Genomic DNA, 13,290 nt, shown 5'->3' on the forward strand with positions numbered 1-13,290 from the left:
AATGTTGTCCCAGAGGTCTCTGAGACTGTCCTCAATTCTTTTCATTCTTTTATCTTTATTTGGCTCTGCAGTAGTTATTTCCACTATTTTATCTTCCAGTTCACTTATCCATTCTTCTGCTTCAGTTATTCTGCTATTGATTCCTTCTAGAGAATTTTTAATTCATTTATTGTCTTGTTCATCATTGTTTGTTTGCTCTTTAGTTCTTCTAGGTCCTTGTTAAACGTTTCTTGTATTTTCTCCATTCTATTTCCAAGATTCTGGATCATATTTACTATCATTACTCTGAATTCTTTTTCAGGTAGACTGTCTATTTCCTCTTCTTTTTTTTGGTCTGGTGGGTTTTTACCTTGCTCCTTCATCTGCTGTGTGTTTCTCTGTCTTCTCATTTTGCCTAACTTACTTGTGTTTGGGGTCTCCTTTTCACAGGCTGCAGGTTCATATTTCCCGTTATTTTTGGTGTCTGCCCCCATTGCCTAAGGTTGCTTCACTGTGTTGTGTAGGCTTCCTGGTGGAGGGGCTAGGGCCTCTGTTCTGTCAGATGAGGCTGCATCTTGTCTTTCTGGTGGGCAGGTCTGTGTCCAGTGGTTTGTTTTGGAGTGTCTGAGACCTTATTATGATTTAAGGCAGACTCTCTGCTAATGGGTGGGGTTGTGTTCCTGTCTTGCTAGTTGTTTGGCATATGGGATCCAGCACCATAGCTTGCTGGTTGTTGAGTGGAGTTGGGTCTTCGCATTTAGATGGAGATCTCTGGGAGAACTTTCACTGTTTGATATTATGTGGAGCCGGGAGGTCTCTTGTGGACCAATGTCCTGAATTTTATTCAGGTATTTCAGAGTTGCAGCGTACATCAAGTTGATTGTGGAGATTTAATTCACTGCTCCTGAGGCTGCACAGAGAAATTTCCCTTTCTCTTCTTTGTTTGCACAGCTCCTGGGGTTCAGCTTTGGATTTGACCCTGCCTCTGCATGTAGCTTGCCTGAGGGCAACTGTCCTTCGCTCAGACAGGACAGGGTTAATGTATCAGCTGATTATGGGGCTCTGGCTCACTCAGGCAAGGGGGAGGGAGGGGTATGGAATGCAGGGTGAGCCTGCAGCAGCAGAGGCTGATATGACGTTGCAACAGCCTGAGGCACACCGTATGTTCTCCCAGGGAAGTTGTCCCTGTATCACAGGACCCTGGCAGTGGCGGGCTGTACAGGCTCCCAGGAGGGGAGATGTGGATAGTGACCTACGCTTGCACATAGGCTTCTTGGTGGCTGCATCAGCAGCGTTAGTGTTTCATGCCTGTCTCTGGGGTCCGCGCTGAGAGCCATGGCTCACACCCATCTCTGGAGCTCATTTAGGCGGTGCTCTGAATCCCCTCTCCTCGTGCACCCCAAAACAATGGTGTCTTGTTTCTTAGGCAGTTCCAGACTTTTTCCCAGACTCCCTCCTGGCTAGCCGTGGCGCACTAGCCCCCTTCAGGCTGTGTTCACACAGCCAACCCCAGTCCTCTCCCTCGGATCTGGCCTCCGAAACCCAAGCCTCAGCTCCCAGCTCCCACCCATACCAGCGGGTGAGCAGACAAGCTTCTCAGGCTGGTGAGTGCTGGTCGGCACTGATCCTCTGTGGAGGAATCTCTCTGCTTTGCCCTCTGCACCCCTGTTGCTGCGCTCTCCTCTGTGGGTCTGAAGCTTTCCCCCCCGTCCACCCCTACCTCCACCAGTGAAGGGGCTTCCTAGTGTGTGGAAACTTTTCCTCCTTCACAGATCCCTCCCAGAGGGGCAGGTCCCATCCCTATTCTTTTGTCTCTCTTTTTTCTTTTTTCTTCTGCCCTACCCAGGTATGTGGGGAGTTTCTTGCCTTTTGGGAGGTATGAGGTCTTCTGCCAGCGTTCAGTAGGTGTTCTATAGGAGTTGCTCCACATGTAGATGTATTTCTGATGTATTTGTGGGGAGGAAGGTGATCTCTACGTCTTACTCCTCCGCCATCTTGAAGGTCTCCCTCAGGTCTAACCCTTTTTTAAAACTCCAAGAGAAGTAATAAAATACAAACCCTGACCAGCCCTCTTCTGGGGCAGCAAAACTATGTTTTCTCAAGTAGGCCTAAAACTGATCTTCGTATTTACAATATTAAGAGTCAGAGACTTCAAAGCAGTGAGTTTTCCATATTGCCAACTCTTTGCCCCTGTCTACAGTCTTCTCCTTCTGGTTCCTGCTCTCTCTTTCTGTGGCTTTATGCACATGCTCACATCCATGCAGAGGGAATAGGGGAGAAGGTGCAGTGGGAGACATGGGAAGGTGGTAAGAATGTGAAAGAGGAAAGAGAAATATTACGTGCTCCTAAAGCAGAGGTTCTTACAAGCAGGGGTTCTTGTAGTAAAGGGAGTCTCCTTACTGTCATCTAAAAAGTCTTCCTCATCATCCTCCTTTCTCAGTCTCCTCTTGGTCTCCTCATCATAAATGAGACCCAGCAGGTTGGCTGGGCTCTCACTTTCCCCATGGCACAGCTCATTCAACCGGACGCCAATTGCCTACCATGAAGAGAAGAAGAATGAAACAGCATGAGATACGTCAGACTGTAAAATAGGCTCTCACATTACAGAGGTCACCAGCAACCGATCAATGGGAATGATTTTCAGCATAAGCCTCCTCTGTCTGCCACAGTGTTGTTACCACCATGTTTCATTTCCCAATGTGGGAACCTAGAGAGGGAAGGCACTGATGCTATCTCTAAGGTCACTGTGTCTAAAGACTTTTAGGAAATGGAATGACATTTTTTATTCTCATACAAAACATTTTCTGAAAATACTTCTATTTCCTCAAAGGTCATCTATTTTATAGGTTTCACATAAGGGAGTATGCGGTTGATTTTGTTGTTGTTGTTTGTCAGGTTTTTTTGTTTGTTTTGTTTTGCAGTTGTTTCTAATGAAGGATTTTGCTGCAGTAAAAACTAAGAAGTCACAGTTCTTCAGACTGTTTCTGATTATGCTATTTTATGAGAAAGGCACTATCATGCTAATGAGCTTGGAGATTGGCATGAATTCTGGAACTGCAATTTTATTTGTATCTGTCATCATATATGCAGTCAATGACTTTCTTATAGACTTTGTTCCCCCCCTCCATGATACACTATGAATGAGAAAGAAATATTATTCTTTTGATAGTGTACCCAACATCAACATTAGAAATATGATTTTTAGTAAGTCAGCACATGGGCAATACTGGCTCTTACAAGGTATTCATAAAACCAATACTTACTATCTGTTCTTCTGAATCATCATGTACTACTGTCTGATTTACCAAAAGGAATTTTCCAAATGAAAAGACAAAATATGCTACCTCTATCTAATTCCTTTTACATTCCAATGACAAATTGTATGCAACAAAAGAGGAGATGCATGCTTAAGAAAGAGAGTCAAAAAGCTAAAATGAACCCTGAACATAGAATTTGACAGTTTGGTTACTCTGTGCATTAATATGAACAAAATTCCAGCTACTTTTCTTTTTTCTTCCTATATTATCCTTTTCAAATATTTAGAAAAGTTACTACATTCTGGGCATGCAAGAGATTAGATTCACTACTGGAAACTGACAAAGATATGTTCAGAACACTAAATAAAAACACAAGTTGTTTGAACGTCTTGGCTATCTGAAAACAAAGGTGTCTGCTTAAACTCTGGAATTAAGTGGGGAGTAACAAAAACCACAAAAAGGAGAAAGAAAGCAGTGTAGAAAAATATCACAGCATCCTAAAATTTTAGCTGCTAACCTGAGAAGTTTTAAGCAAACAAAACAAAACATAAAAGCAAAAACCACCACCTCAACAAAAAGCCTTGTCCTGATGCTACTCTTTTGGAAATCCTCTCTAAGGAAGGAGATGTGGAATTATGAGTCTGGAGTGGAGCCAGCAGATTTAATAGTGAGATTCACAGGGGAAAAAAAAATCTACATCGATCCTCCCAGGATGCTGAAACCAAGCAATTTAAGTTAAACCCACAGTTCATAAAGCTTAAAAGGTTGCTCAAAAAACGAACTTGTCTGGGATAATACTAAATACCTAAATAAAAATTTAGAGCTCTCTGTCTCTTCTAAGACCAGAAAAGTGCCTTGGGAACATGTTTATTCCTTTTTCATTCATCAAATATTTATTAGGTGAGGTAATTTGTTACGTATTAAGTAAAAAATAAAGTTGAATAAATTGTTATAGTACATCAGTATCTTTGTTTAATGTGCCCTAGTAGATTACAAACCTTCATAAAGAAGGATCATTGTTTGGCACTTAGGAAAGTTAGGTTGAAAGACTTGCTCTAGGTTGCTCAGCAACCTTGAACTCGGAGTCAAATAGGGTATCTGACTCTGTGTCTTGCTCTTTACTTCATGGAGCTTACAGTCTATTGGGGTGGTAATAACATACCAAAATAACAGTCGTGTAAAAGACTGAAAGCACTTTATTTATTGGAATATGGAGAAATCGGATTCATCTCAGAGGATCACACAAAATTTCATTCCTGTAGATTCTGAAGAATTGCTGTGTAGGCTAATGGGGAAGGGGAAAAGTGGATATTCTGGATGGAGAGTTTCAAAAGATCCATATTCAGGGAAATGCACTGACATGTTCAGAGACTGACAAATAAGCCAATTGGTTGAAGCACAATTCTGTGAGAGGAAATAATGTGCCTGAGGGCTTGGAAAGGTAGATTGTGACTAGATCCTCCAGTTCATGAAGCTGGACTTCATTTTGCATTCTGAAGAAGGATGAAAGGTACTTTCTGAGTGGGGGAGAACCTTATCACTCATTCGAGGAACACTGTGATAGCTGCCTAACAATGCACAGAAAAATCATATACCCTGCTTGCAAGAATTAATATAATAACATTATTATTGAACACCTCTTAGATGCAAAGCATTGAGATAAATGTTTAGATACATTAGCTCATTTGCCTTTATCATCCATAATCTTGGTGTGATTTGAACAAAGGTTGTGGCGAGAGCAGCAATGCCAGGCTAAGCAATTTGGGTTTTATCTCAAGGGAAAAGGAGGGCCACTGAAGCACTATAATGTGATTTGCATTTTAGCCTAATCACTCTGACGGCAGTTTGAAGAATGAATTGGAGGGAGCAAGTCTGGAGGCTGGAAGATAAGTACGAATGTTCTGCTTTTAGATGAGCTACGCCAAAGGGAGATGATTTTACTGGCAGTGTGTAAGATGGGTCAGATGAGGGGAGATTGTGGGAGGAGACTAAATAGGAAAATACTTTCGTCATATAGATGAGAAGTAATGAAGTTCTGACCTAAAAGGGCATCAGTGACATGGAAGAGGTGGAATCAATAAGAAAAGAAGGTTTGGAATATGTTCAAGGCTGTCATCTTAGATGATGGTGGTACTATCAATAAGAATAGAAAATTCAAGAAGGCTTGCAGATGGGGGTGTGTTTAAATGGAGAGAAGGGTTTTATTTTGGTCAGACTGAGTTTCAGGACATTGAGTGAATGTCTCCAAAGTACAGTTGGTGATGCTGGTCGCAGATCCAAAGAGTGCTATGGATAGAGAAGTGTGTGCCCCTGGCATACAGCTAACAGTTGAAAATACAGGAATAAATGTAATCCTGGTGCAGAATATACAGGAAGAAATTATAAGAGATGCTGAGAATGTTTACATTTATAGGAAGGAAAGAGGCAGAGGACCAGGAAAAGAGACAGAAGAGATAATAATGTCTAACTTTGTCGATTTACTGGGAAGATTAAATGAATTACATTTATTTTCCCCTGAAATGTTCTGTTCAGTGCCTGGTACATAACGGATACTCAATAAACTGTCTCCCAAACAAATGAAGAAACATAAACACAAAACTTCTTCACTTCACTCAGCCTAATTTTTATAGAAGAAAATCAAAAGCTCACATCTCCCCATTGGTAGAAGAGCTTGGCAGCGTTCCACTGCAGCTTCTGGTTCCGCTTGTTGCCCACAATGGGAGACCGTCCCCTGGAAAGGCCTTTCTTGGTGATATTCACATGATGCCCTTTCATCCACTCTGGCCAGTTGCCACGGTTGCAGCGGTAAACAAAACGGGCACATTCCAGGAACAGCGCTGCTCTGGCTACTACAGGCGCTTCCTGAGTAGGGTTGTTAAGGAAAGAGTAATGTAGGATTAACAAACAATGAAGTTGAACTTAAATCGAATGACTATGTACTCTTAGTTTATTTTCGCCTCCGTATTTTGACTTAGTTTAGCCATATTTCCCAGGGTAGTGTTAGCATAGTTACAATAGTAGTGGGAAATCTGGGAAATGAATCCATGAAGGCAAATTTGGGTATTGAAAAATTAGACATTTTAAGTAGGTTTCTGAGTTTAGTTTTCTCCTTTTGGAGAATATCCAGTAATTTCATGACTCTTTGCATATTTCAGAGACAGCTGGGATTTAAGTGTGAAATAATTTTTAATCAGAAGGTTTTAAATATGATGCTTTTTTTAAACCTAAAATTAACATGATGCAAACACATATTCAATTTCTAGAACTAGTCGTATGTTAACCAAGGGTGTCAGTAGGGATTTTGTTATGTAGGACCATCCACAAGCTCCAAGCAAGTGCAACTGCTCCCTTGTTTTGGCTAGTAAGAAAAGGAAGAGCTTACTACATTAGGCTGAGTTGTGAGAGAAAACAGAGAATAAAATGGGGCCTGAAATGGAAAACAGACAAACAAATAAATAAATAAATTAGATTGAGTTAGTCTCTTTCCCCAATTTTTCATAAACAGACCAAATTCTGCTCAAATAGGCATGGTTTCAATTGAAAATGTTTGACAAAGAGGAAACTGCTTAATTGATAAATGAAAAATAGAGCATTTGTTCAGGAAAATAAAAATATGGCTCCATCTTGTCAAGACGTGCTTGAAAAAATAAAAGAAACAGCTTTTAGTTGAGACCCAGAAACTGGTAAGAGTGAGATATCTACCGAATTCTTTATAAGCCAAAAAAAAAAAAATGATAATAATAAGGGAAGGAGTGTAAAGTTTCCCACAGGTCAACAGGTCACAAAAAGTACATACATCAAAAATTCATTCGTGCCAGTTAAAAAAATATACATCACAATATTAGCTATCACCTCAGTTACCTAATAACCATAGGTTGCTTAGTAAGCACATGTTTTCAAATGGAAACCGTTTTCATCATTCAAGCAATAGCATTCTTAACAATCCATCGATCCATAATGTTAAAATAGGGGCTAATATACAGAGAATATCAATATGTGCCAATAAGTTTTTATAAATTGTAATTATCATAACAACCCTGTGAAACAGTATCTTCATTTTAATATTTTTTTAAAATGAGACATAATTTTTCCACTATTATATAGCTGGGAAGAAATCGACACAGGATTCAATCTCAGGTCTCTCTCATGCCCAGATCTGTACTAATTCCGCTTTGGTATCTACATTGTCTTAATTTATACTCATATAAGCCTTGGAAAAAGATGATTTCTAGAATGCATGTAGAAAGTCACTTTTTACAAATGGGACAATTGGGACTTCCCTGGCAGTCCAGTAGTTAAGGCCCCGCGCTCCCAATGTAGTGGGTGCAGGTTCGACCCCTGGTTGCAAACTAAGATCCCACAGGCCGTGCGGCACAGCCAAAAAATTTAAAAAAACAAGAGACAATAATGTCATATAATGCTATTTACTAAAACACAAATGTATAATCACATCATTTTCCCATTTAAAATATATTATAGGTTCAATCTACCTCAGTCATCAATGAATAAAGATAACTGACATTCGTTATTTGGTTCACCTCTCTCTCTATCCCCATCTCCAGTGCTCTGTGCTCCAATTATGTCAAACTGGTTAGTCTCCCAGATATGACATCTCATACGTTTCCATGTGTTGTTTCCATGACTTGCAGAGCCTTTAAGCCCCTTTTCCATCTGGCAAATTCCCACTTTAAGCTTCAGTTTAGTTACCTCCTCCAAGAAGCCTTCCTTAATCCCTTCGTTCTTCAGGCAGAGTACTATCTCAAATACCCTGGATGGTTCAAGTAAGTTAGCCCATTAAGCATTTTCTCATTGTCTAAAACTTAAATGAAACCATCAAGAATTCTAATAAGAAATTTATTTATGTTGGGACTTAATTTTACAAAGCATATGTTGTATTGCCATGACAAAGTTAATCTATGTGAAAAAGCAAAATACAAGATAAACACAATGGTGAGACTCTATCATTAATAAAAGATGAACACTGATGATGAGAAACTATCATCAACTGCGTCGGTGCCAAGACTTGGCAGCAGGTCACAGGGATAGAAAGACTTCAGATTGCAAAGGGTCAGATGACTTTCTGTATCAAACCTATCATTACTGTGGTGCCATAATATACCGACTAAATATCTATACTCTCTTCTTGTATTAAATATTCATTTTACTAAACATCTCAGATATGCTAATCTGCATCTGGAAAAGGCTGGAACATCTATCTCTAAAAACGAATGCCAGTCTGGAGGGCAAGGCAAGTGATGCAAATTTATTTTTAGCCTGTCACATTTTGACACATTTCCAATAAAAAACAATGGATTCATTGCTTTATGATGGGAAGACGGAAACAACACTGCTGGAATAGCATTATGTTATGAACCCTGGCTCCTTCATGATGAACAAGGGTAGAACTTAACCTAACTCAAATGTATGGGACAGAGGTGGGTTTTTTTTTTTCTTTTAATTGCTCTTAACTGTTAGATGGCACTGAGAGGACTAACGGAAGATGAATAAAAAACCTAAATTGTGCTATGTAAGGTTTCCTATGTCGATTGGCTTGCCTTCTTTAGAAAATATGTTTTTATTTGGTTAGGAAGCTCAAGGCGTTTTGAATGAAAAGAAATTTTAATTCTCTGCTCTGAAAAGCTTCTTAGGATAAAACCCAGACATCATCAGTTATCGGCCCTAAGAAATCCTAATCTAAGTTGGGAAATAGAATTGAGATCATTATCAAAATAATTCCCATTAATTAACCATACAGCACAACATTAAAGGGAGGGTTGGTTATTATCTGATAAATTTGATCCATGTAAATTGGATCAAACCCAGTAACTTTTGGAAATGTCACTGTTCGAATTAAGGGATGATGACATAGCGTGACTTAAATATTGCCTTCTTATTATAAGCTTCATAAACCTGGTAGGTGCAAGCACGCTTGGGATGGCACTGAGTACTACCAATTTCTGGGATATTGTAGTGTGTATGTTACTGTACAGAAAACAGAGGATACTGCTGCGGTACAAAGCTAAGTACTCAATTATGAATCCTAGTAGAAGATACTTAGCAACAAGTATCAACTTCACAGTGTGTGTGGAAGAGTATTCAAGGCAGTCTAGTGTGGGTGTGGCTATGGGGAATTACTTTCCTTATAAGTTCCTTTCAAAGTGTAAGTTAGAAAGTATTGATTTTAGGAGCAGGGTTATAAAATACCTTAGACAAAGGATTCTTCCTGGACTTAAAGGAAATTCAATTTTCCCTCTTTTGATGGAGCTTACCTCTTATGGCTCAGTGCAATCTGAAGAAGCAGTGAAAAATGGAGGCGTGACAGAATGGATAGGGATGAATTCACATCACAGAGAAAGACAGCACAAATGGAGAAAAATGAATCAGAAGGATGCTGCATGGATGAAAAGAACCACAGGGTATCAGAGGCATAGTTAAAAGTGAACATCTAAACAAAATTTGATACCATTGGTATACCAATTTTGCTGGTGGTCCTAAATGAAAAGTAGGCATATTTAAATTCTTTTTTATTAATATGTCTGCCAGATCACCTTTTTATGTTCCATAACACCACAGAGTGGCTTCAATTCCATTATGTCATAACTTCATAGTTCCCAGACAAGCAAGAATCAATTTTAACTAGGAAGATAAAATGTTAGGTTGAACCTTATGGAATTTCTAAGTTTGAAGGTCAAAAATAGTAGAATATCATCAATTTCATATGGTTCAGTTTTATATAAGGTGTTCTCTGCAATGGCTACAGAGCTGTCTAGTTAAAATTAGAAAATGTCATGCATTATGCAGCATGGATTTCTCTAACATTCTACAGCTAGAAAACTTAAAGCATCAAGCTAATTTTCCTTGACTTCCTTTGGCATTTTCCTGCGTTTTATAAGATCGTTATGTATATTGAATGTTTCCTTTATGAAAGTAAAGAAGAGAACTAGAATACTAATTCAAACAGCTGTGCTTTATTTTGCCTGGGGACCTAGAAAATATTGTTACCAAGATATGATGGTTAATTGAAGGTTATAACTGCAATACATTCCTTTCCCTGAAGGACTGTATCTAAACTTATTATGTGAGAAGAAACACTGACTGATCCTGAAAACTCGTAACACAGGACAGGAACTAACTGGTTTTAAAAAGTGAATACTTTATGGTGGTCCCTGGGGAATTACATACTATTTATATTGCCTTACAATAAAAGATAAAGCTCTTGCTGGTGCAAGATACCTATTTATTTAAAAACACTGGGAATAAGCAGTTATTGTGGTTCTTCGTGTACACTGGAACCTCATTTGCTAGAGGGCATGTGCTTGTGACTCAGTATTTATTACTTAGCTTGTACTGAATTCTCTGCCTGACTGAGATCATTAAGCAACTGACAGGCTGTCTCTGTCCCTGCCCCTTTCTGCAGTAGCTGAGGGCAACAGAAATGATTCAGATATGAGGCTAGAGGCAGGCATTATTGTTTAGTACACAGTCTGGTGGGGTAGTCATTTTAACACTTACTCAGATCATGCTAATATCTTGGGTAAGTGTTTTAAAAACCAAATGAGGACTCCTGTTTCTGACAATATGATAGATTAGGTGTGAAGACAAATATCTTTTGGTTTAGACACCTAAAAATGCTAGATAAAATACCCCAATTTTTTTCACTTTGTTTTTGCTTTTGTTTCTAACATGAGATGATAGACCATTGGAGAGCAGAAATTACAAGAAAGTACAATTCTGGGGTGAAGGTAGGGAGAAAGGTGTGAACTAGTGTAGGAATATATGCCCCAAGGGTTTCTACTGACTATGGCAAGACCAGAGTATGGGTTTTCAATGGGCCACAAATTAAATGTCTGGGTCCAAAGTGGAGTGTGAGATCAGGCCATACACTCCTATATAAAGCCAATATCCCACGTGCATGTCACTTTTACTGCATGAAAAATAAAATGATCTACCCCACAGAAATAAGCTTGCATGACTAGTCTTGGCTCTGGGTAGAAAAGGAAAAAAAGAAAAAGTCTTAAATGAGAACTTCTAATCAAAATTCCACATTTTCATATAAGTTTGGACTAGAACGGGCACTACTTTTATGCTCCTTGCACCCAAAAAGTAGTTAAAAAATGATCTTATACATGTAAAAGTATGAGATTAGATCACTCCCTAACAGCATACACAAAAATAAGCTCAAAATGGATTAAAGACCTAAATGTAAGGCCAGAAACTATCAAACTCTTAGAGGAAAACATAGGCAGAACACTCTATGACATAAATCACAGCAAAATCCTTTCTGACCCACCTCCTAGAGTAATGGAAATAAAAATAAACAAATGGGACATAATGAAACTTCAAAGCTTCTGCACAGCAAAGGAAACCATAAACAAGACCAAAAGACAACCCTCAGAATGAGAGAAAATATTTGCAAATGAAGCAACTGACAAAGGATTAAGCTCCAAAATTTACAAGCAGCTCATGCAGCTCAATAACAAAAAAACAAACAACCCAATCCAAAAATGGGCAGAAGACGTAAATAGACATTTCTCCAAAGAAGATATACAGACTGCCAACAAACACATGAAAGAATGCTCAACATCATTAATCATTAGAGAAATGCAAATCAAAACTACAATGAGATATCATCTCACACCAGTCAGAATGGCCATCATCAAAAAATCTAGAAACAATAAATGCTGGAGAGGGTATGGAGAAAAGGGAAGCCTCTTGCATTGTTGGTGGGAATGTGAATTGGTTCAGCCACTATGGAGAACAGTATGGAGGTTCCTTAAAAACCTACAAATAGAACTACCATATGACCCAGCAATCCCACTACTGGGCATATACCCTGAGAAAACCAAAATTCAAAAAGCGTCATGTACCAAAATGTTCATTGCAGCTCTATTTACAATAGCCCAGAGATGGAAACAACCTAAGTGCCCATCATCCGATGAATTGATAAAGAAGATGTGGCACATATATACAATGGAATATTACTCAGCCATAAAAAGAAACGAAATTGAGCTATTTGTAATGAGGTGGATCGACCTAGAGTCTGTCATACAGAGTGAAGTAAGTCAGAAAGAAAAAGACAAATACCGTATGCTAACACATATATATGGAATTTAAGAGGAAAAAAAAAATGTCATGAAGAACCTAGGGGTAAGACAGAAATAAAGACACAGACCTACTGGAGAACGGACCTGAGGATATGGGGAGGGGGAAAGGTGAGCTGTGACAGGACGAGAGAGAGTCATGGACATATACACACTAACAAACGTAAGGTAGATAGCTAGTGGGAAGCAGCCGCATGGCACAGGGATATTGGCTCTGTGCTTTGTGACTGCCTGGAGGGGTGGGATAAGGAGGGTGGGAGGGAGGGAGACGCAAGAGGGAAGAGATATGGGAACATATGTATATGTATAACTGATTCACTTTGTTATAAAGCAGAAACTAACACACCACTGTAAAGCAATTATACCCCAATAAAGATGTTAAAAAAAAAATGATCTTAGGTTGGTGATGTTTCGAGGTGCCTGAGGAAAAGAAATGGAAAGCCTCTCTGGAGGAATACTTTAAATTAGTGCTTCTCAAACCTTCAAACTTGAGTATGCATAAGAGTCACTTGAGTATGCATAAGAGAATATGGTTAAAATAGATTCTTTGGGCCCACCCTCAGAGATTCTGATGCAGATGTTGCAGGGCCTGAAAATCTGCATTTCTAACACTCACAGGTGTTGCTAAAACTGCTGGTCCACTGAATAACACTGCTTCTAACACAGGTCTTAAAGAATCAGCACAGATAAAGTTTCAAGGAGTTAAGCTTATTAAAAACATGTTTTAAAAAATTCACCATGAGTCAGAGTAGGAAGAAACAGCAAAGTGTAGAATCAGACCCTTTACAAAGACTGTGGCTATAGGAATCATAATGTATCAAATACATCTACAGATTAATGTGGGTATTGAAAGTAGAAGGAATTAGGTTATCAAAGTTGACCATGTAGTTTTAAAACAAGAAATAGGACTTTTACAAATAAAAAAATGTAGTACTTGAAATTTAAAACTCAAT

The 13,290-nt window shown here is 39.0% G+C and overlaps 1 protein-coding gene across 3 annotated transcripts in view; it reads right to left on the reverse strand.

The window, feature by feature from the left end:
• Positions 1 to 13,290, reverse strand: part of UNC80 (unc-80 homolog, NALCN channel complex subunit) — a 238,509-nt gene that overhangs the window by 127,232 nt on the left and 97,987 nt on the right. For all 3 annotated transcript variants that reach the window (XM_060151311.1, XM_060151309.1, XM_060151310.1), the window contains exons 23-24: positions 5,886 to 6,098; positions 2,380 to 2,515 (exon numbers count right to left, since the gene is read on the reverse strand). In XM_060151311.1, the coding sequence (XP_060007294.1) occupies positions 2,380 to 2,515; positions 5,886 to 6,098 (349 nt within the window). The remainder of the gene's footprint in view (positions 1 to 2,379; positions 2,516 to 5,885; positions 6,099 to 13,290) is intronic.

This window comes from Lagenorhynchus albirostris, chromosome 6 (assembly GCF_949774975.1).
Source record: "Lagenorhynchus albirostris chromosome 6, mLagAlb1.1, whole genome shotgun sequence".
NCBI lineage: Eukaryota > Metazoa > Chordata > Mammalia > Artiodactyla > Delphinidae > Lagenorhynchus > Lagenorhynchus albirostris.